Here is a 24,701-nt window from a genome sequence, read left to right as displayed (position 1 = left end):
TATAAAATTATTAAGACACTGTGTTATGTTCTTAAGAAAAGTGATATTCAAGACTGAAGTAGTGTTTTTATCATTTTAAAAGACTAAATATGGAGGGAAAATGGGTTACGATGAGAGTTATTTCCCTGACATTCTCCTATCATTATCAGCAAAGATCAATTCGCAGAATTGGAATTTAAATCAATTTAGTCAAGGGACTTCATAGATTCCATCTATACAGTTGTATTGAATTAATGCACTCTTTATATAAGATTATGGCATTTTCAGTAAATGAGTTGGAGTAAATGAGTTGGAGAATATCATGCTAAGTGAAGTAAGCCAATCCCCCCAAAGGAAAGGCCAAATGTTCTCTCTGATAAGTGAAGGCTGATCCATTATTGGGGCAGGGGGGAACAGGGGAAAATGGAGGAACTGTAATTAGGCAAATGGGAGGGTGAGGAGGGGAGGCAGCATGGGGGCAGGAAAGATGGTAGAATGAGATGGACTTCATTACCCTAGGTACATGTATGACTGCACATACAGTGTGATGCAACATCGTGTACAACCAAAGAAAGGAAAAGTTGTGCTGGAATTGTGTTCAAAGAATCAAAAATGCATTCTGCTGTCATATATACCTAATTAGAATAAATTAATTAATTAATTTAAAGAATTCACTCTTTAAAAATATTTAAGAAATGCAACAGATGGCTTCATTAAAAAAAAAAACATAAATTTCTAGTATTGGTATCTTCCAAGGTTCGTCTTTAAATTGATGCTGAGAAACATCTTTATGTATAATTCTTACTCCTTAGGAGAGAACCATTGAAACTAGCTGACCAAATAAACTAAATTTTAAGAGGAAATTCCACAATGGTCTATTTTTTTTCATACTTCAAAGAATAATACATATACCAGATCTTCCAAACTGCTGCCAGGTTTGAATTTTGTAAAAACCTTTCACTGCCAACATATTGCTGGTGTTGAAATACAATCCATGTCCCTCACAGCTTCGGCAAACATATTTAACACATTTATGCATACATTAGTTAGTGTAAACATGACTCACTTAAGTAGAAAGGATTTCTTAGAATTTTAATATTTCACCACCATGTCATTCCACGGAAACTACCTTGAGGCTACTATGAAGGGGTTTCAAGTACCTCTCACAAAAAAACATTACACATTAGCAAAAACCATTCAGTCAAGAAGAATGGCAGACTGACTGGAGGCAACTCTGCAATGCACATGCATTTTTAATTAAATTCATTAAAAATTCTGTGTCTCTCCATAGATTTGAGGGCAGATAGAACCACTTAACAATAGCCAAGATCTAATCCAGTTTGTCAGATCTAATAATAATACAAGTGCAATTTCTCACACAGGGACACATCCAAAAAGTTCACGAATGAGCAATTGTGATGCCTTTTTTAAAAAAGTAATATTTATAAATTATTGCAAGATGTTACCAGCCCCAGACCATGGTTGCAATTTCTAATTCCAATGAATTGATAAAAGGTGCTATTAATAAAAAGGTACATTTTGGGCAGCTGACATAACTAATTGATCAAGTAATTTGAGTAAAAATACAAAATTTCATAGGAAACCCGGACAGGGATGAAATCACTCAATTTTTCAAAAGCCAGAAGGCCTTGAAAAAAAAGGAGAGACCACAGAACACTTTTATGCCTAACCAAAACCAAATAAAATGATCCCAACATACAAATAGGCTTCAGATGATATAATATGACGAGAGATTTCAACTATGTAGGCAAACCTTTCATTTTCTTACCCAAATATGCCAAGCCAAGGATTACCTAAGTAGAGGAGAGTGGGGAGTCCTATTCCCTCAGTGAGCTGTCTCTATAAGGGTAGAAAGGAAAAATTTTCCCCACCTCTTCAAATTTCACTGTACCTTTCTAAACAAATGTTCAACCTAACACTTGAATCTCAAAATCTGGGTTACATTAAAGCACAGTAATTGTCCCAGATGAATGTGAATTTACCTAAGCTGACACTTCTAGTAATGACCACTGAAAGACGAGTCACCACTAGCCCACCCAAGGATCCCCACAGCAGCCCAAATCACTGCTTGTTCGGAGCACCTGAAGGTGATGGGGACACTCCTCGGCTCTGCTGGCTGACTGTGGAGGTTACCACAGTACATGAACCATGCAGAGCAAGGAACAGCTGCTCAAACTCTTTTCCAGGTACTTGAAGAAATGTGTCGGAGCTCTGTCCTCTTTTTCTGGGGAAAATACACATCCCAAAACTTATCATTACTAAGAAATCCTTGATTTTGGCAAGAACAACATCTTGATCAATTTTAGGATGGGAAAATTGGTATGCATATGTATTTTCTCAATCTGTCAGCAGCCAAATAATATCTAACATTGAAATAACAGTTAAAGGAAAAGCATTTTCCAGTCTTTCCCTCATTTTATCTTCACAATATTCTCTTTAAAAAAAGAGTGGACAGGAGAGAATGAATTTTGTGATGACTAAACAAATCTAAGTGACTGCATTCTGGAAGTAGAGGCCATCATGCAAAAAAAATAGGAATGGAAAGGAATTCTAAATAATCCCCCTGAAGATACAAAATTATCTATGAATGTGGTGTCCTCAGCCAGAGCATGTAGAGAACCAGTGGGAATTGTGCAATTAGCAATGCACAAAGCAAATCTCACCCCTTGTGAACAGTTAATAAATCACAAACTCATACACATCTCATCGTATTTTTCCTCTTACCTTGAAACTGACATTATCCAGAATACATAGGGCCCATGCAGGGCCCTATGCCGGACCCAAACTGCTTAGTTAATCAGGAAATATAAATGGGCTGCCAGGAATGCCACATGACACCCAAGAATAATCAGGTACAGTGAATTAAAAGTTATTCTCACTTTCTTTGAGCCACCAGCTCAATCTTATTTTGCATTACCAGAAAAATAAATTAGCCCAGTCTTCAGTATGCCACACAGACAATGAAAATGATCACTTGCTCTATTAACCACAAGGACATAAATTTCATACTAAGAGTTTGGGACTGTTGAAAGAGATCAGTCATTCTCCTATAGTTCACAACTACTTAACTTATGAAAGGAAAGCCTCTAAATCAGGTATATGTTTTCCTGTAAGAAAATCATCTAAATTGTTATCAAAACTGGAATCATGCTCTGACTTTTTTTTTTTTTTGAGGTGTCAAGGATGGAATCCAGGGCCTTGTGCATGCTGGGTAAGCATCTACCACTGAACTACAGCCCCAGACTCATGTTCTGACAACTTTACAAGAAATCTTCCATTGTATAATTCTGTAATAACAGTGATCACATTTTTATTTGTGTGTGTGTGTGTGTGTAAGTGTTTCTTCTTTAAAAAAATAAAAGCATCAAGTATCACAACCTCTCTGGCTCCTTACCCTCACCACCCACTTTCTAATTTGCACACTTGGTCCTTCTACTTACAGGCCCAGCATTGGCACACATTTTATGGAGAATTGAAATGACGTTTCAGATTTAAACGCTTCACTGCCTAAATTACATGGAGACCATGTAAAGTTCCCTTGCACCTATTTCCAGGTCCTTGACTAATCATTTGTTACAACTTTCTTTCTTGCTTTATGCCACAAGAGCTAAGCAGGCCTCCCTGCTACCCCTTGCTTGTCCCCACTTACTCTATTTTTGTGGTTCCTCATCTTCCAAATTATTTCTTCTTCACTTCTTTCATATCCCCAAAATACAAGATGCCTTTTCACTTAAGAGTTTCAATGCTAGTTGCTACAAACAATAGAAAGTCAGCAAAGAAAAATAACGAACATTGGAAAATTTCTTTAATCAACAAAGTACTCAAAAGAATTATTCCCTCATCTAGTTATAATGCATATGAATAATCCAAACTCTGTAAATAATGCACTACACTGTTTTAAACTACTGTTTCCTAAGAGAAAACATGCTTGTTCCCCAGCTTGTGCCCTTGATAGACATCCTAAATAGAAACCTTAGAGTCCTCTCAAGACAGCAATCCAGATGGTCACCACGAACACATTTCAATTGATCTTCAAAATATATTTCTATCTCCTAAATAGAAATATACTTCATGCTGTCTTTTTAAAAGGTTCTTGACAATATGTTACCTCCATGTTTCATACTTTCTATAATCTTAGGATTTTCTTCATTTCCCCCAATGCTTTCCCAATTCCTTTTTCTACTGAATACATTATTCTCCTGGTACTGTATTTTGCTCTTCTGACATCTCTTTGTAGACCACTGCATTATCTGTTCTAGCTTCAATTTGCCTGTATATAGCCTGTGTTGCTACATAGTCCCATCCACACATACTTGCCCACTTGTATTTACTCTTTTACAGGTGGCACCTCTGTGAACCCATACCTGGCAGACCTGGTACCATCAAGATGCCCAATTCCATACCCATTCCACCAATCACTAATAGACTACAGCTGAATTTCATGTCTGCCATTCTATTTTTGTTTTCTGTATGTCTCATGATATTTTTGTTCTTCTATTCTTCTTTTACTGCTTCTTTTTGCAGTAAGTGAACATTTTCTAATGTAACATCTTAATTTGTAATGATTTTCACTCTTATTTTGAGTTATTACCATACTGATTACTTTAAGACTTACCATAAACATTATACCTTAGCAGGGTCTGTTTCAGATTCATACTAACTTAATTCCAATGAAATATAGAAATATTATAGCCACACAGCTCTATTCCTTTTCTCCCTTTTTTAATGCTATTATTGCTGTACATTTCTATGTGCCACAAATTGAAGAATGCATTTATAATTATTACTTTCTATAACTGTACATATTTTAAGGAAGCTGAGAGAAGAGAGCAATTATATACTTACAGCTTTTATTATTTAACCTTCATAGTTCCTATTCCTGGTTCTCTTTATTTGTTCCTATGGATTCAAATTACCATTTATAGTCATCTCCTCAGTCCAAATGCAGCTTTGCTCCTACCCACTTCTTTTGTGATGTTATTAGAAAATATATTACATTTTTATATATTATAGGCCCAACAACATAATTATATGCATGGTGTTTTATATAACTATTTTTTTTAAATCAGAAGTATGGAAAACAAAAAATAAGAAAAATATTTACTTATACTATTTACTTACACTGTCTATTATAGTTACTTATTAATCTCCATATGTGTTCTTTGTTTTTTTCCTATGGATTTGAATTAGTGTCTGGGACTCCTTGCTTTTAGCCTTTCTTGTAAGATGGGTCTGTAGCAATGAATCATCTCAGTGATTAATTATCTGGGAATATCTTTATTTCACCTTCATTTTTGAAAGATGGATTTCCTAGGTCATGATTCTTGGCTGACAGTTTTTGTCTTTGAGCACTCTGAATGTCTCCCACTGTCTTCTGGTCCTCACTGTTTCTGATGATAAGTCAGCTATTCATCACATTGGAGATTCCTTCATAAGTGAAGATACATTTTCTCTTGCTGCTTTCAGGATATTCTCCTGGTCTTTGGCTTTCAGTATTTATACTTTGAGGTGACTGTTGAACTCTGCATTTATCCCATTTGGAACCGTTTCAGACTCTTGGTTTGTAGATTGAAGGTTTTCAACAAATTTGTCATGTTTTCATCTATTTTTTGGAATATTTTTCCTGTTTTTCTCACCTATCCTTCCAGCACTCACATGGAATGTACATTGATTCGCTTAATTGTATCCCACATTATTCTAAAATGCTTCTTTTTCATTCATTATTTTTTTCTCCAACTTACATATTGTACACTATCAATCTATTGACTGGCATATTGTGCACTATCAGTCTATCTTTAAGTTTGTTAAGTTTTTCTTTTGTCAGTTAAGTGTACTGTTACGCCGTATGAATAAAATTTTCACTTCTGCTTTCGTATCGAATTGCAGAATTTACGCTTGGTTCTTTTACATAAATACATAATTCCATCTTTATTGATAATCTCTGATGAAATATGGTAATCATACCTTCATTTACTTATTTAATCATGGTTTCCTTTAGTTTTTTGAAAACACAAACATGCACACTACTTTGGAGTCTCAAAAATATCTGGTTGCCCTCACATATAGTTTCTGTTGCCCACTTCCTGCCCCTATCCATGTATGGGTCATACTTTCTGGTTTCTTTGTATGCTTCAAAATTTTTTGTTGGAAACTGGCTTATTGTGCCCTATCAATTTATCTATTATAGCAACTTTCAGTACTGGTCACATCACACCTACACCCAGGTTTGTAATTGTTATTTGCTTATTTATTTGTTCAGTGACTTGGTGGATTATTTTAGTGAAATCTGTTCTGTCTCCCTCATAGTATAAAGCCTAGACATTGCTCCTTGAAGAGTCCAGTCTTGGGTATATGCATAGTCATTCTGGAATAACAGGTTTTTACAGTCCTTTTCCTAAATTACATCTCCTATCAAGTTCACTAATTTCTGACTAGTTGCTTTATTTTTTTCACCAATGTTCTTGGGCACAGATTTCTCCACAAATCCCATTAAATTCAGGCTCATTGACAGCAGTTTTTTTGTTTGTTCATTAGTTGGTTTCTGGGGCTAGTATGGAACCTAGGGCCTTGTGTATGCTAGGCAAGCACTCTACTACTGAGATAATAGACTGAGATATACCCCCAGTCCATTGAGATTAGTCTTTAAAATTTGTTGTTAGTTATCTCTTTCCCTGGTTCTTTCTATGTTTTAGATTGTATACCTAACACATTTACCAGTACCCTCTTAATTGCCTTACACCAGAACCATGATTGTTTTGAGAATGTCCTTAGGCTTGAACATTTGTAAATTTATAGCAATTTAAGTCAGCTTCCTTAGGATAGATTTTGTGCTCTCTGTTTTATGGCCTTCACACATCCCCCCATCCCTCTCTCTCTCAGCAAAATCTTTGAGACAAGACTCTGGAGCTTGCAGAGGGCAGGTTAGACATTTCTCTCTGAAGGACACTTCTACTTTAAGAGCTGGATTGTGAACGAGTAGGATACAGCAGTAGCCTCTAGTCAACACAGCTTGCCTCTCTCAACATAGACCTCTGCTTTACACATGAGTTTGGGTGAAAGCAACTGGGCCCCATTATTCTCAGCATCCTGGAACCCAAAATAAAGCCTCCATCTCTCAAATCAGGTCAGGGCTGAAGAAGAACACCCCTGACCTCACAGTCACACTTTCCTGGAACTTAGCCTCTGTTCTAGGTAGCTAGCTAGGGATAGAATAAGAAATGTTATTTATTCTGCACCTCCCAGGAAGATACCATAACCCTCCAATAGGGAGCTGGAGGCACAGGCAGCCCACCTGAATTGGAGTTTCCTTAAAACTTTATTGGGAGTAAGGAGGAAGAGAATGGACTATAGTTTAAACATCACAAACTCTTCCTGTTTTTACCAATTTTTAGTGAGTTTCCTCATGATTTTTATTTTATCTGCTGTACGCTCTTAGGACCATTTTTAGAAATTTTAAATATGTATGTGTGTGTGTGTGTGTGTGTGTTTATAATTTGTAGCAGTTTACTGGGAAAGAGATCCATGGAGAATCTCATGCTGCCATGCTGGAAGTGAAATCTTTGTAGACTTTTTGAACTAAGTAACATATGAATTATTATTATTCTGGGAACAAAAGGCCTATTATAATATTATTTAGTCCTGGCATTCTTGTTTGTGTCATTGATGAAGAGAGATAAGCAGAAACAACTTCTTGCTTAGAAATTGGGAGGAGACCATTACATGACAGGTCTCATTCACCTCAAGACAGCTTGAGCCTTGCTGGGGTAGTTGGCATGATAAGACAGAAAGAAAAACTGGTAAGTGCTTCCCTCAGAAATTTTGAGGCATGGACAATGAATCAATACTCAGTCTGCCAAGGGGTTGGCTGTGGTGGGTAAAAATATGGGCTGAATGTAGACTTCTAGGCAAAGGGCTGGATGGAGGATGGGATATGGATTTGGGGTCTGGAAACAATGAAAACTGAGAGGACACCAAGCCATCAGGAGGAAGATGGCCAGTATTCTCCAGGAACCTTGCCAAAAGAAGAGATCACAAGTTCATCAGCTGCAGGATTTAGCACTGGGTGCTATTACCAAGGTGGATGAAGAATATCATGTCAGTTAGCAGTAGATGTAGCTAGCAAGCAACCAAGGACTGGTACAAGGTCAGAGTTCCTCTCATCCTCTCAACTCCACCAAGGCCATGGGATCATGTATACCTCACCTCTCACCCATCTACACTTGGCCATGATCTAAGGAAAGGTGAGGGTGAGGCTTTATGAAAGTTTGAGCATTTCCACCCAAGATTAATGGAACATACTAACAGAGACTGTTAAAAATAAAAGAGTGGACTAAGGTTGTTTATTTCATACATTTTCCCCTGACAACCAGTAGTATTGTAGACAGCTGCAGACAAAATAAAGGAGCTGAAATCTCTCTGCACTTCTGATTTATAAGGTGAGTAAATTCTGCAGCAACACTATAAGTCCAATAATGTATATGAGTGTGCCAGGCACATAATAAATATTATTTTTTCTTTGCATCCCTTTTTCTTCTTACACCAAAGAAAGCATTTTTCCAATATACATTTTTAGCCACCCAGCATCCAAACACCCTTTTTGGAGAGGAATGTACCAAAATAGGTTAAAAGCAGAGTCATAGTCGCCCCAGACATTATGGAAGCTATACAGTGGGTGGGGAGGTTATTTCTCTGCCTTGTCCATCGCTGCTGCAGTACCTGGTTACTTAGGCCTAGCTAATGGGTTTCTAGCTCTTGAAGTCTCCAGAGAGCCTTGTTAAGGAGGAGTTGGAGGTTTTCAAGGCAACAGTGACCACAGAGTTCAAGTTATGAGATGAAGTTCAGTGTACAATGACAGGAAGTCCAGAGGTTCAGATCTTCTAACCAGGCTGGTGAAGGGGGTGACCATGTCGTGTTAGATGCTGTCTCAGTCTGCTCAGGTTGCCAAGACAGAATCCCATAGACAAGAAGACTTGAAGAATAGAAATTTATTTGTTCACAATTCTGGAGGCTGGGAAGGCCAAGATCAAGGTGCTGAGCAACTCAGATTGTGGTAAGGGCTTTTATCCTGGCTAGCAGGTGGCTGCTTTCTCTCTGTGTCTGCACATAGCTTTCCTTGGCTTGTGTATATGGAGAGAAATAGAGAGATATCCTTTTCTGCCATCTTTTAAGGCCAACAGTCCTATCAAGGCCCCACCATTATGACTTCCTTTAACTTAAATTATGTCCTAAGGACTTTGTCTCTAAATACAGTTGTTTTGGAATTGGGGCTTCAACACATGAATTTTGAGGGGATAGAATTCAGTCCAGAACAGCTGCCTAACTTCCTTCCTATTTCAAGCCTAATTCTCTGAATTTTTCATTAATTCTCTCAAGTATCTTCTACCACCTCACCTCAAATTAATTTTTTCTTCATGTTACCCAGAATTAGTTTCTATTGCTGGTAATTATAAACCCAATGGTATAGAACTAGTATCAAAAGACAGTCACTTGGGGAATTGGTGTTGGTTATCTGTTTTGGTTGATGTTAAAGAATATGAAAATTCAGTTAGAGTTCAAGAATGGGAACCCATCAACCATAACAAACAGTTAAATAATGTTTTTTTCCCTGTGGAGATCTTTAATGAATGTCCATTGTAAAGGAAGACTTTAGGGTATCAAGTTGTCATTGCTATGGAATAACGTGAGTGGTATAAAGAATTTAAAGACACTAGGGTGTGATGACCACTACTATTGGGCCTGGACAGCCAAAGAAGTAGATGAGAAGTTCAAATCTTTGTATTTTAGCTCAAGGCCTAGACCCAGAAGGGATTCTCCAGTTTTGAGGAACATTTACAGAAAATGTTTTCCCCAAACACAAAGTTCAAATTCTGGAGGTTACTGAATAGTCTGTTGAATTGCCAGTGTTACCAGTAACTTACATAAAAGTGACAGCAATAATCAGGAAATCATGGGAAATTGGATGGAGTGGCAAAAATATGTAGGCCTTGGAGGTGAATACCCCCAAACTACATTCTGTACTGAATTTTGATGGAGAGTCAAAGAAGTCTCATCTTTCTCTCTGCATTTTCATCATCCTTATGTTAGCTTTTTGTTTGTTTGTTTTTTATTGCTGTGACCAAAATACCTGACATAAAGAAATTAAAGGAGGAAATATTTATTTGGGATTATGGTTTCAGAGATTTCATCTATGGTTAGCTGGCTCCATTGCTCTTGGCCTGAAGTGAGACAGAACATTATGGAGGAACAGTGTGGCAAAGGAAAGCTGTCAGCTTATGGCAGCCAGGAAGCTCAGACAACAGAACTGAACTGGGGACAAGTAATAGTTCCTAAGGGCATGAACCCAGTGACCTACTACCTCTCTCTATGCCCTACCTACCTACAGTTTCCACCACTTCCTAGTTGTCCAAGTAGCCACCAATGGACTAGTCCGCTGATGAAGTCAGAGTCCTCATGATCCCACCACTTTCCAAAAGCCCCACCACTGTACATGGCTGTAATGGAGACCAAGTTTTCAACAAATAAGTTCTTGGGGGACACTTCAGATCCAAATCTTAACAATCTTGCACTAGGATTGACCCAGCTCTCTTGCTCTATCCTTAGATCTTGACCTTCTCATTCTGAACATGAGGCATCATGTTTATAGGACCTGAAGTGTATACTGTAGCTGGTACCTTCAAAACCTAGTTAAGACATGTGCAGGCCAGAAAATGTGGAAAAATTCTTTGAAAATATAGGAAGCAGCCATACTCCAGGAAAGTTTCCATGGGTCTAGTGGCCTGGTAAATGCTCAGGTATGTAGTGAATAATAGTTCTCTGCTTGGTGGGCTATTTTGGCTTTTGTAAGAAAGATATTCAACATTTGCATGTATTTATTCATTTCATTCACGAGGTAATTCAAAAGATTTCTACTTTAATGTGGCCATTCCACTTTGATATTATGGTCCAGCTGATGCAATGGTACCCCAAGTGTTGGGGCAAATCAAACTCTTCCTAAAAGGAGAATCACAGCTGAGGTCCTCAGATTTTAGAACAATAGTGTAACCTCTTCACTGTATTATCACTCTCCCTTTAAAAAAGACAGGTCAGTTTGCTCAGGGGCCTGAGTAGAGAATGAGCCTTGACGAAGAGATGCCAGAAGACTCTGGAAAACAAACTACATTATGAATCACAGTGACATGAATCACATTGATATGAATCACTGGCCATTAAGTCAGGTGAAGGCATGGTTTCCTCTACAACTGGTCAAGCACTCTATGCTGGGCTGCAATGAACAAGCCATGAGCCAGCTGCTGCTCAGACTCCCAGTGTTCTTACTTGTACTGGTCACCTCTCCCTTAGCCTAAACAGAAATGACCTGTGACTACCTGTCTGAAGAGCAAACATCTGGGCCTAGACTGTGGGAAGGTCTAAGTGGCATGTTGGCTCAAGCCAAACATAGACTGCTAAATGTAGAACCTCTTATATGAGGCCTGAAGTTCAGTGCAGAAGGAAAGCCATTGTGATTCTACTAGAGGAAAAGAGCTTTGACTAGCATATCTCAAAGCCCACTCTGTTTAGAAGAACAGACTGTATGAGAAAAGGCTCTGTAATTATCCATGGATAGTGATTGATGCATTAACTGAGAAATCCAGGTTAAAGTGAACACAGGTGGCAAAAGGTTTGGGGGAAAAGTAGATGGAGGGAACTTTAAAAATATATCTGGACATGGTATTTCTTTTTTTTCTTTTTCTTTCTTTCTTTCTTTTTTTTTTTTTTTGGTATTTTAGTTATAGACAAGGGTCTCACTCTGTTGCTTAGCTTTTGCTGAAGCTGGCTTTGAACTCACAATATTCCTGTCTCAGCCTCCCAAGCCATTGGGAATACAGGCATGCACCACTGTGCCCAGCATCTGGAGTGACAGGGTGTTTCTATATCATCAAAAGTTATGCACTAAAGAAGGCTCTAGTGATTAGGTGAAAGAGTTGACCTGTTCTATAATGTCCATCATCCTCCTGTGTCAAGCTGCATAAGTGCTTGCTGAGTGTCTACAGTAGCAATAACATAGGCTATACAAAGGCTCAGTTTCCTTATCTAAGGTTTCCCTGGCTAGTCTCCAACTGGAGAACAACCCAAATGCCCAATATTAGACCATATCTTGAAAGAAGAGTCAGCCAGTTCATCATTTTGATCCTTTCTCTCTTTGCTAGAATAGCTGCTTATTCTGGATTTTCCTCTCCTGCTTAGTCATGCCTCTCCTAGGTTTAACAGTCACAAATTTTCTGAAAACTTTACATTTTGCTATGACTTTGGTGTCTGACTAGCTTCTTTTGGTTTCTACCTATCATCTGGGCCTGGTTTTACCGATCTTCATGTTGATTCTGCGAGTTTGGGAATATCCTTATATTCAAACTCTTACTTAGACTCTTACTATATTGACTATAGTTTCTAACATTGAAATGATGAATTCTGAAGCACTTCTTTCCACCTCCTATACCATGACCTCTCTTTTGTTTTCTGCAAAGCCTTCTACTTCTGAAACCCATGAATATACCAAAAAAAAAAAAAAAAAAAAAAAAAAAAAAAAAATTAAATGCTGAAGTCAGCTACTTTAAAAATGTGATTAATTAACTGGGTAATTCATGTTGGTTAATTAACTGGGTAATTCATGGTTAAACAGAAAATTCCCAGTCTTTCTAATATTAAACTACTCATTTTCCAGTGTTCCTAAATCCAGAACCACAATCAAGTTATAATCTTATTTTGAGACTGAAGTTCACATGGTATTCTCAGGCCAAGCTTCTCTAGGTCTTTCCTCTTTCTATAGAACTACACATTAAGGAAGCATAGGGAATAAGACAGAATCTCCATATACCAGGTCTTGCTCTGCATTTTGTCTTTTTTATTGGATTTCTAATTTTTCTAGTTTCATTTTTAGTTGTCATTTAGCTCCATCTTGTTTTCCCAATTTACAAGGATATTCTGGATAAATGAGTATGTTTTACTGCGAGTTGATTGTACTGCAATGGTACTATCATTAGAGGCTTTATAAACTTTTTAGGATGATAATATTGTAATATTAAGACCACTGCATTAGTCAGTGATTTTAATCTAAATCAAGCATTAAACCATGAAAGCTCTCTTAACCATAGCTTTTAAAAAAGTGGTTGAGAGAGGGGAAAATAATTTTTTTATTAAACAAGAAGAATTTTCCTGTTCAATATAAATATCTTTTTCAAAAAGTCTGTAATATCTATGTTTCTATCTGATATTTAAATTCCAAGGAGACTTGCCAAGATGATTTAAAATTAACTTTTTTAAAGAAAGCTAATATCCCAGGAGAGGGTCCCCCAATCTCAGACCTTTGTTAACAAGGGCCTGGGGGCTCTATAGTTTGTTCTGAAAAAGAATTAATACTTTAAACAAGTGTCAAAGGGTAAATATCAGGCATATTTTAAGAAAGAAAAATAAATCAGGTGTCAATAATGCTCTGGAACAGTCTATTGTTATCATGCAACAGAGACTAAAAATAGGGTTAGTATGTATATCATCTTTAAAAAAATTATTTATTTATTCTAATTTGTTATATATGATGGCAGAATGCAATTCATCTCATTTTACATATATAGAGCACAATTTTTCAAGTCACTGATTATACACAAAGTATTTTCACACCATTCATGTCTTCCTACATGTACTTAGGGTAATGATGTCTAACTCATCCCACTATCATTCCTACCAACTTTGTATATCATCTTACTAGAAATTTTTAATGTGCATTCATATGCCACCACAGGTTGCCACCACACACTTGCCTGATTTCAGTTTTAAGGTTCCAACAAAACATTTCCCTTTGTATTCTCCAAAAATGACATTGGCAATTTTTTTTTAAATCAAAAATTTATACTTTTGAGGAAAGGAGGTATGAGAAAACTTAAAACTTAAGTGCCAGTGTGTCTCATATGGAAAGAGGGGAGAGAAGAGAGCAGTAAAGGTGGAGAGATAAGTGACAAGAGGTCAAGCATGGACTCTGATGGTCCTTTTTGACAGCACGAAGGTGGTGTGAAAGGGATGGATATCCCCAATGTCTACACTCAGAACTATGAAGGGAGAACTCAGAGGTTTCCCACACTGGCTTCTGGGATGAAACGATGAGGCTTGAGCTGCCTTACTAGGAGACAGATTTGCTTCAGTCAAACCATCTGATGCCTGCATGGATATGGCTGATTTCTCAAAAAGGAGGAGAATCCAGAATACCGTCATGCAGCTTTCCTATGAACCTGGGTGGTCTTCTCACCCAAGCCCATTGTCCAGCCTGGTGAAGTGAAGGGCAGGCTGGCTCTCTGGGTCCCAGTTGCTCAACCTGTGAAATGATGACCAGGAGCTGCTAGCCTCATGCAGTGACTAAGTCCTTGACACATGGCTAATGTAGCCAAGGTACTATATTTTTTTGTTTATTTAACTGCAATTAATTGTTTAAATATTAAAATATACATCTGATTCAATTGTCAGAAAAGTTTTTAACATATTAGGAACAACATTAGTATGTGAATCTACTTTTTAATTGCAAAGTTTTGAGATCCAACCCTGGTTCAAGAATTTTTGATGAAAAATTTTGGTCTGAATTTGGGTATGCGGCAAGTGTAAAGCACAAACCAGATTTTGAAGATGCCGTATAAAAAAAAAAGGTGCAATATCTCCTTGAGAATTTTTATACTGATTATATACTGAGATAACAATCTTTTGAATGTATGGCATTAAATAAAATAGATTTTTAAAATTAACAGTGACACATGTTTCTACTGGGCTAGACTATTCTAACTCCCTTATAGCAACCATTTCTCTGTATGCAGCTTCTATAGTGAGTATAGAGAGGATTGGAAGTCAAAATAGCAATTCTCTATCTGAAAGAGAATATATATTTTTAAAGTTCAAACGTGAAACAAGAACCTTCCTTAGCCACCTGCCTGCAGAGCTCTTTTACACACAAATTGCATTAAGTAGCATCTCTGCACAGTAAAGTCTTGAAAGCCTGCTTTGCTCTATCCTGAGCCAACCCACGCAGCCTCAGTGATTTTCTCCTTCAGTTTTCCTAACTATCATGTTCAGGAGTAGTCAATGTCCGCACCAGCCTGAAACAGAGGCCTGACTGAAACAGAAACAGGACCTCCCCTCACCACAGAATCTCACCCACATGATTTTTCCATATGAATGTCAGAAAACCAGAGCAGCCTTAATGCATGGATCATACTCGCTGATATACAGTATTTCCTCTTCCTTCTTCCATCTCTCTGTGTGCGGTTTCTATAGCTTTAGTACTCTAGTATCACCTCATTCTTCATTTTTGCATCAATGTTTAGTAAGCACCTTCTTTCAGCCAGGGACTGTGTTGGGTATAAAGGTAAAGAACACACATCCTGCCCTCTAGGAAATCACAGACTAAAAGGTACACATATAAATAATAATTAAATACAGTGTGATAAGGGGGAAACAGATTATACCAGCAGCTCGAGGGAAACGTCAACCAGAAGAGGAATTACCAAGGAGAACTGGCCACTGAACACACTCCTGAAGGAAGGCACATGGGAGAGATGCCATTTGAGGAAGGGAACACAGAATGCGTCAATGTACCAAGGCATGAGCCTGCAGGATACCCTGGAAAAATGCAAGCAGTTTGATATTTCTTGGGTAGAAGAAACAGGGTATAAGAGGGAAGAACAGGGAGGCAGTGGATAAAATGTGATGACAAAGTTCCCCTTTGTAAGATCCAGGAAGAAGAGAGGCCATTCAGAGAACTCTTCAACACGATCAACAGGTTGCAGAAGTTTCCTTCCCACTCAGCTTGGCTGGGGTCTTTCCAGCAGGTAGGGAAACTCTCATACCTGGGAGCCACACAGAACCTGGAGCTGCTAGAGATGCCAGGCAACATCTTTGTCACTCAACAGCTTTGTGGGGTGCCTATTAGGAGCCAGTCACTTACTCACTATAATAAACACACAGAAGACTGGCTCCCTAACCCCAGGATCTCATGGACAATCCAGGGAAATATTATAATAAGCAAAGCAGAGGCAATTTGGCAGGGAACCATTTTTTTTTCCTTTCCTTACTACTTGGAAATAAAAAGCATGTGTTTAAAATGTTTGGGGGGTAGAGATAGCCTGCTCCAAATCAGTGTTCTCTATTTCTCAGGGCTCCTTTCCCTACAACTAATGACCTAAGCAGACAAGGAAGGTCTAACTTATTTGAAAGAACAGTATTCATTAGAGACTGTATTTTGAAATCTTTCTAGTTTAAATCATTTTTTTGGAGTATTTATCAAAAACGGATCATTATATCCCAAGTTAATGCCAGTATGAAGAGTATGTTCATTACGGAGCACACAGAAAAAGGAGGCTTAAGCTTGGCATATCCAAAGTACCTTCTCCTTCATTAAAAAAAATAATAAAATGGAAATATGTAGGAAGTGACTACATTTGAACTCCATTAGAAGTAGAACAAAATCAGTGCTCTGAGATCACCAGTTTGAATATCATTAAACTGTCCACGGTCAAACAGTGACTTAAAAAAATAATCATCAGGATTTCATATATTATGAGCAGTAAAGTGGATTTTATATATACAGCAGCTTCAAACATTATCCACCCAAGACCCTCACTGTGTCCTAAAACCCAGTAGTTGGTGTTCCTGCCTCTGAAAGGCTGCAGTTGTCATATAAACACTGCCATGGCTCAAACCCCAATTGGAAAGCCAACTCAAATCTGCCGCGTGGAAGGACCTCGCTGCTGACTTTCTTCGCTGCGCCCTCTCCTCCTGCCAGCTGCCTTCACACAGCAGGTGAGAGGCGGGTGCCAGGCATCTCAACAGGCAGCCAAAGGTCAAGTCAATGCCTGTGGTGACAGTACAATCCGCTGAACCCAAATCTAAGGGTTTTTCTGTCCAAACCCATCAGGGATGGCTTTAATGTCAAGAGCTACGGTAGCTAGCTTTGGGTTCAAATCTGTAATGTGGAATTTGAACCATCTAAATGTCTATCACCACAAGAAAGCTCTACGGGTCTTGTTAACAAAACAGAAAGAACTTCTGCCAATAGCTGAGAAATAAATTCCTCCTTTCCTGCTGCTTGGACCACAGCATAATGAGGGCTCCCCAGCTCTCTTTGCAGTAATAAAATGAAATGTACAGGCTTTTCCTTTTGATGTGTTCCAGTTTAAAAATTTAGAGCTGATGCCTTTTCATCCTTAATTTATCTTCCCTTGTAAATATTTCTGTACCATTTCCAATATCTTGAGTACCCACATTTAAAAAAAAATAATTCACTCCTTCTCCTGTTTCAGTTGTATAACTTTATGTTATGGGTCAAATTTTGGGCTAAATAAACATACCTCCAACTACAGCTCTGCAAATACCTCTGGCAGCAAATTAACTCAAACAAATGTTTTGGTTGGGTGGTGAGGCTGTTTTTTAATGCTCTTCCTGTTCTTGTCTGGAGGCCCATGGATAGAACTCCCAAAGGTTCTTCTAACTTGGTATTTTCTGCCACTTTAATATACAGGTCTCTTTTGTTGACTGGTTTGTTCAAACTTTCACCACCAGAGGGTGCTACATGTTTGCTTTGAAAATTCTTTTCCCTATAGAGCTTGAACAATGGAGGCCTTGCTTCCAAGGAACTGCCCCCCAAACACCTGTAGTGATCAAAGCTTTTCAGAAGGCCTGTAGGCAGTGCTGACCTTCAAGGACTAAGATTCATTTTGCCTTTGACAATATGTGTTTAGAACCGAAATTTAAAATCTTTGCAGCTTGCATGAGCTGCAGTGATTTAGATATCTGCTGTAAATCAAGCAGGAAATGCTAATCATTTTTTATTCTTTTTTTCCCTTTTTTTTTTCAATTTATTTTTTAGTTTTCAGTGGACACAACATCTTTATTTTTATTTTTTTATGTGGTGCTGAGGATCAAACCCAGTGCCCCGCGCATGCCAGGTGAGCGCACTACCGCTTCAACCACATCCCCAGCCCTCATTTTTATTCTTGGGGCTTTTGTTGACTATTTACTATACCACAACAACAAACCAAGAACTCTAATATCCTCCTTACTATGCCAAACTATAACAGAAGATGAGTAAAGAGAGAATTTGCTCTGCTATATACACAATGTCACTTTCTAACAGTATGACTTTCACCAATTCTATTTTCAGTATGCATATCTCCAACATCTACTTCAATGTAATTGAGCTTTGGTGTAGTCTGTATTCTAAGAAGCATTTTGATTTATCAACTTTAACTTTTCTTTTTTTGTTGTTTTATAACTTTATTTTTTTTTATTTTTTTCATATTTCATACATTAGATTCAAGTTGGTTATGAACTCCCAATTTTACCCCAAATACAGATTGCAGAATCACATCGGTTACACATCCACATTTTTACATAATGCCCTATTAAGTAACTGTCAACTTTTCTTATTAGTAACTTTTTTATGATTCACTGGGATCTGTATGTGAATTATTCAGTTGGTATTTTCTGGTACACATAAAGGAGGTAGGAAGTTCAATTCCTATTCACTTACGTAAAGCTTTCATGGAAAACATTTTTAAGTTAAAGTCAGAAACTATGATGTATTGTTATCCGAATTTGCCGAGCAAATCAGAGGTCACCAGATTTTCTGTAAAGGATGAAAAATTTTATATTTTGTGAGTCAAAAGTTCTCTTTCATGCCTACTCAATCTGACCACTGTGGCAAGAAAGGAGACATAGATGTAAATAGCTGGAGGTAGCTATATCCCAATAAAACTTGATTTCTATAAACAGGTGGTAGACTGTGGGGTTTGCTGACCCTTGCAAAGATGAATCTGAATGTACACACTCTTATTACAATATTCACAAAGTGTCACTTATACAGGACTTTGATGATTTTCACCCTACTCACATAATTTTGACATAAGGTGATCTCACTAGTTATTCACTTTGAAGTTCATGGGTCCCTTGGAGGAGTATCACTGAATTCCCTCTCCAGAACTTTCAAAATCAGGAAAAAAGATGCTTTGGGCTTTCTCTGTGTCATTGTGTCTCTAGCCTATGAAGATGGCTTATGGTAAGATATGCAAACAATAAGAAGGATGTCACTCCCAATCACTGCAGAAACAATCAGTAAAGTAAGCAAAAGGAATAGTTCACCTTCAGACTGATGTGTGGCAAGAGGGGTCTGCGTCTCCTTGGAGTAGGACACTACTTCCCTGGGCAGGAAATCCACCTGGGTGACCTTCGACACGCCCAGCTTATGCAGTCTTCTTCTGTAAGTAATGAAGGACAAAACTTAGAGAAGGAAGTCTTTCATCTCAGAACAGCTATCAGGAATAAAACAGATCACGACAACAAGCCATTCCCAAACTACCTTGACTTCTCAGTACAATAGGCAGGTCATGACAGAGCTGTCTGACACTCGGGTTCTTGGCCCACCCTGGCCCAAATTGGTGGGATGGTGTCAGATAAGCCTGAAGCTGACCTTCCACATTTGAAAGATGTTAATATAGCACTGATGTGTGCAGAGGGCCACACTATGTGGTCTCGGATAAAGTTGTAGCTTGGCATTCCCAAATTAACTGTGACCACGTAGGAAATCATATCTGAAAGATTATGCAACACTTCAAGTGTTTCCAGGTGCCTTGAGATCCCTCATGTTATTTGTCCTCATGACCCCTCTGTGCAAGTAAGGACAGAAGCTATCATCTCCATTTTACAGATAAGGAAAGTGAGATCCAGTTCAGGGAACATGCCAAGGGCATACAGCTCAGAGGCAGTAGAATCAGGATTAACATAATATCGATCCCCCAAATATATATACCACTGACCCAAGTCCTAGGTGCAATTTACACCAAGAAAAATTCCTTCCTAGGGTTCTTTGAGACCACAAAAACCTGGAGTGCCTCCTAGGTCACCCAAGAAACAGCCAATCATGGGGGGACTGGTCTGGTGGGTAAACAGAGGTTCCAGCCCCATCACTGCCTGCTGTGTCATCTTGTACAAGTTACTAAGCTTTCTGTGCCTCAGCTTCTTCATCTGTGAATGGAGATCATAGTACTTTTTAATACAAATTTCATGGGCAATGTTTAGGTATTATTATCCATTCACCACACATACATTATATATTTAGATGTATATGATTAATACACATACATACTTAAAACAATTTCTGGAACACTACCTTTAGTATACAGATTTAGTATTAGTATTAGACATATTCTATTTTTTAAATGTTTCCAGGCAAAGACACATTTGTATGTCTCTGTGACAGAAAAAATAGAGAAAAGTATAGCAACTATTTAGACAAAATTCCACACTTCCTAGCTTTCTAAGATCAATAGAAACATACCCTGTGCATACTATCATGATTCATTATTCCTAGCAGATGGCAGAGATTCATTTATTTTTCCTTAAATTATTATTAGTAGATATGGGATAGAAAGCATACCACAGTTAGGAATGTCAATATTAATTTCCAAGCATTCTAGAGAAACAAAAATTCTTCTTTTCTATGAGTCACTAATTCAGTTGAGGTGAGATCTAAGATGTACACAAAGCAGATTCAAGCCAACAGACCAAACACTTTTTGAGAGAAACTGCCCAGCTGGTGGTAGCCAGAGATTCCCCCAAGCTCAGGCCACAAGGGCCCAACATTTAGAACTCTGGACCACAAGAATGCACAGGAGGGCTGGGGTGGGACCTAGCCTTCCCACATAGTTCCCTCATATAGAATTAGGGAGAAACACAGAAAATGTACTAGCAACAAAATTATCAAATCAGGTAAAAGGCTCAAAGTCTCAAAGGAAGAAATTCAAGCTATTATTTTTAAAGCTTCTTGGGTAAGAAAAGATTATTTTCCTTCCTGAAGGAAAGGCTCTTTCTTGATGCATGTGAATAAGAAAACATGGATGGACACCTCAGGACTTCTTGAAGCAAAGCCCCCTCTGCCCTTCCACTGCCCAGAAACTTTCTGAAGCCCTTGTAGGTTAGTCTTTAGCCAAGGTCCAGGAATATACTTCTACTGCTTCAATCTAGGGCCATCGCGGACACAGAGATAGCACCCTGGATCCTCAGCTTCCATGGGCATCTGTATGAGGGCCAGTCATTTCTAGGTTCTGGTTCAATTATACCTATACCTGGAGGCAGGGATTTGAGGACATCTCACTGAAGGTACTGTCTTGCTGAGTGACAAGATATAGGCTCTGGGCAGTAGGAGGCTGACTGTAACTTGCAATCCATCATGGAAAATGAAAAATCAACTAGTAAAGTAGCAAAGCATAAGGATCTCATTTAGAAACTGGGTTCTAAGCCCTGCTCTGAATGAATGATAGGTGAAAGCCCCAGACCAGTGACAACCCTCTAAGCCTCATGCTTCTTGTCTGTAAAATGGGTCCTGAGTTGTGAGGATCAGACAAGCTAATACTTGCAAAGCATGTAGTTTGGTGTCTGTCATCTCACAAGTGACTCTTGGCTCAAGCAGCTCTATTTTAGTTTATCTTTTTGACTAAAATTATAATAATCATATATTCATTAAAAATTAGAGAAGGTAGATTCATGAATATTCTAAATTCATGGTTTTTTAAGGCAGTAGAGTTGAAGATTATCCCTGATGATAAAATATAGGGATCACACTTTTCCATTTTTCTTTTTATACGGGCACATATATAGGTTCAGGCTGCTTGAAATGGTCCATTTAGCTTTTACATTCACTAAAAATATAACTGTGAAACTTCCTTTTTTGCAAAACTTAGCATGAATGAGTTTATTCCACTAAAAATATTTTCTTGTTTCAATAATAATTGAATAATTTCAATAATTATAACATTCTAGCCCTTTTCTCAAGGATGCTGTGTTTTTGAGTTCAAGATTCCAACTCAACCCAAGCCACTAAATATAAATAAAAGCTGAGTTGCTGTCATATGATTCTCCCAGTACGTGGACTGGTTGACACATTGATAAATTTGTGGTTCTTAGGCTTGAGGGTGAGTCTGTCTGAAATAATTTATAACTGTAGAGCAACTCATTGTAATACTTTTAAGCATACTGGCAGATAACTGTATTTTTCCATATAATGTCCAGATTGATTAAACTGCATTCATATTAAATGATTTTTTTGTGTGTGGCTATTTTGCTGTCGTTTTAGTAATAATATGTTACAAACTTTTCACACTTTTATCTTGTTTTGTCCTTATTAAAATTTCATATCATATTCCAACTTCACAGACAAAAAAACAAAAACAAAAAAGCAAAGCCCTGAGGCTCAGTGATGCTAAGAATTGTGCTCGAAATTGCAAGGGTTGCAAGTGAAAAGACCCAGGCCTTAGCTCTATTCAACAGTAATTCCAAGGGCCGGTGCTTCAAAAGGGTGACGTGCTGATTCTCTTCCCTGCTATTTTTTTTTCTACTGCCTCCTAACCACCCATTCATGCAGCCACCATTATTGCAATCTAACATAGTAGAGGTCCAGAACATGTGTTCGTTTTATAAGCAGAAGAAAGGATTCCTGAGAAGTGTCTTGGAGTAGATGACCAGAGCATAATGAATCTGTTTCTGAGATAAGCCCATGTCCCAGCCATCCCAGAAAGGCTGGCCAGAAGATGGCGCCCTTTCACAAGAAAGATTTTCCTCCTGCTCTGCCACTGAGTCCTCCCTCACTGATGGCCTTCCACTGCACCGCCCCAGGGTCTGCCAGTCTCAGTTGATCCAGAACACATGTGTTACAATCTTGTAATATAGACCTTCTTCAATTTCCCTAAAATATTTCTACAATTTATCAGCCGACAAAGTTATTAAATAACTATGTCTAACAGTTGAAGTATGTACTAGTTATTTTCTTTTAAAGTATGAACTTTTAAGTATCATGTTTCTTATTTTTTACTCAAGGCTTTACCAGCTCATAATTCTTTTATTTAAAGGTGCAAGTTAAACAACTGAGCAAAGGGGAGGGATTGCTGTACTATTAATACTATTATAATTCCCATTCCTTCTGATTAGACTATAAGTTCCATGCTGGCTTCTCAGTTCAGGCTCTGTGGACATCTTTCCTGCCATCCTGCCACCCCTCCTGCATAGCCCGTGCTGTGCCTGTACACTGTGGTACACATCCTCACTTCTGCTACAGCCCATGACACATATCACTGTATTCACTTGCTTTTCATGTCTGTCTTTCTGTCTTGGCTGCAAACTTACTTTTTATCCCTTACTAATCTATCTCTGTAGCCTGGGGCTTGGTTAAGTGTCAGATACAGAGAGAGTACTAAATAAGTGTTGGAGGAAGGAAGGGAGAGAGGGGGAAAGAAAAGAGGTTAAAAGGCAGAAGAAATATTATAAAAGTATAAACTGAGACTTAATGATCTGCATCCTGACTGTTGTAGCATTTTTTTAATCAAATCATACTACATATTTTTATCTTGATAATTCATCCCAAAATAATAGACTTTAGTGAATTTTTTAATTACTAAACTAAATTTATAGAATTTTATATAAGAACACACAAAAAATCAATATCACCTAAAAATTATGTAAGTCTCATCTATTTGGATTAATTGTGATTGTGCTTAATAAGAACAGAGAAAATACAAATTGGAGAAGTGCCAGGGCAGGGTTTCCCAGAGTATGGTCCCTGACCTGCAGCATCAGAGGCACCTGGGAAGAAGTTTTAAAGTAAATTCACAGTCCCCACCCCAAATCTATGGAATCACAAACTCTGGGGGGGGGGGACAGAGTGATTTGTGTTTTAATAAGCCTGCCCATGTTCTCTTTCTCACCACCTCCAGGAATTCTGGTGCCCACTCAAGGTTGAACACCACCGGCTTAGAAATATTAGACAGTAGAGAGAGAGAGAGAGAGAGAGAGAGAGAGAGAGAGAGAGAGAGACTTCAGTGTTTTACTAGAATCAGTTGGGCTTCCCCATCTCTTAGTCAAATTCCAGGGCACATGGCTTAGTGCCACAACAGAAGGAAGATGTTCCTGGACCAAGCTTATGAATCCCTATGAAGCAACCTAAGTGAGAGGGCAAGAAGATGAGTGTCAGATAAAGAGGACAGCAGGGTAAAAAATGTGAAGAAACAGCTTACATCTGTCCTAGATCTAAAACTAAGAACTCAAGTAAAGAATCCAGACATACTGGGCAACAGAACAACAGGTCTCTCAGGAGTGACTTGATATTGTCCTCATGTGATATTGTCCTAAGTTGACTTTTTGAAAAAAGACCCACCTTTCTCCCATGGCTGGGACTGAATGCTCTCTTAAAAGACGTGGATCTTCCTTTCTCTTTGGACTTGTTAACTCACTGAGTAAGCTGGCCATATTATACCAAAATTAAATGTTTCTTCTGAAATGGGTCTTGATAAAGAATAAATAATGAAGATAAGTTGGAGAAGGTATTTGGAACTGCTCAGCATGCAAAGATATCTACCTTACTACTAGCAAAATCCAACCCCCCCACCCCCATTCTGGCCATTTGTCTTTGACCTCAAGAAAAAAATTGCTCCCTTCATGAGTCACTGTCCCCATTCCCTTTTCTGTTTCTGGTTCAGTTGAGATTTTGACTATCTACCCACAATGGCTTTGCTAACTGTTGACAAAGTTTCATTACCTGGGGAAGAGGAAGCCTAAAGCATAACTTAAGCATGGTGTAATAATATCCACCAAAGCTGGAGAAAGTTATTATTATGCAGACTTACTTCCAAACACTGAGAAAAGGATTC

The 24,701-nt window shown here is 38.2% G+C and overlaps 1 protein-coding gene across 1 annotated transcript in view; it reads right to left on the bottom strand.

Moving 5' to 3' along the window:
* Window positions 1-24,701, bottom strand: part of Dync1i1 (dynein cytoplasmic 1 intermediate chain 1) — a 294,624-nt gene that overhangs the window by 199,889 nt on the left and 70,034 nt on the right. The window contains exon 5 of the mRNA XM_027952799.2: window positions 19,147-19,262. Within this exon, the coding sequence (XP_027808600.1) occupies window positions 19,147-19,262 (116 nt within the window). The remainder of the gene's footprint in view (window positions 1-19,146; window positions 19,263-24,701) is intronic.

The sequence above is a fragment of the Marmota flaviventris genome, chromosome 1 (genome assembly GCF_047511675.1).
Source record: "Marmota flaviventris isolate mMarFla1 chromosome 1, mMarFla1.hap1, whole genome shotgun sequence".
Lineage (NCBI taxonomy): Eukaryota > Metazoa > Chordata > Mammalia > Rodentia > Sciuridae > Marmota > Marmota flaviventris.
Note: the sequence above shows the minus strand (reverse complement) of the source record. Positions and strands in the feature narration are given on the sequence as shown.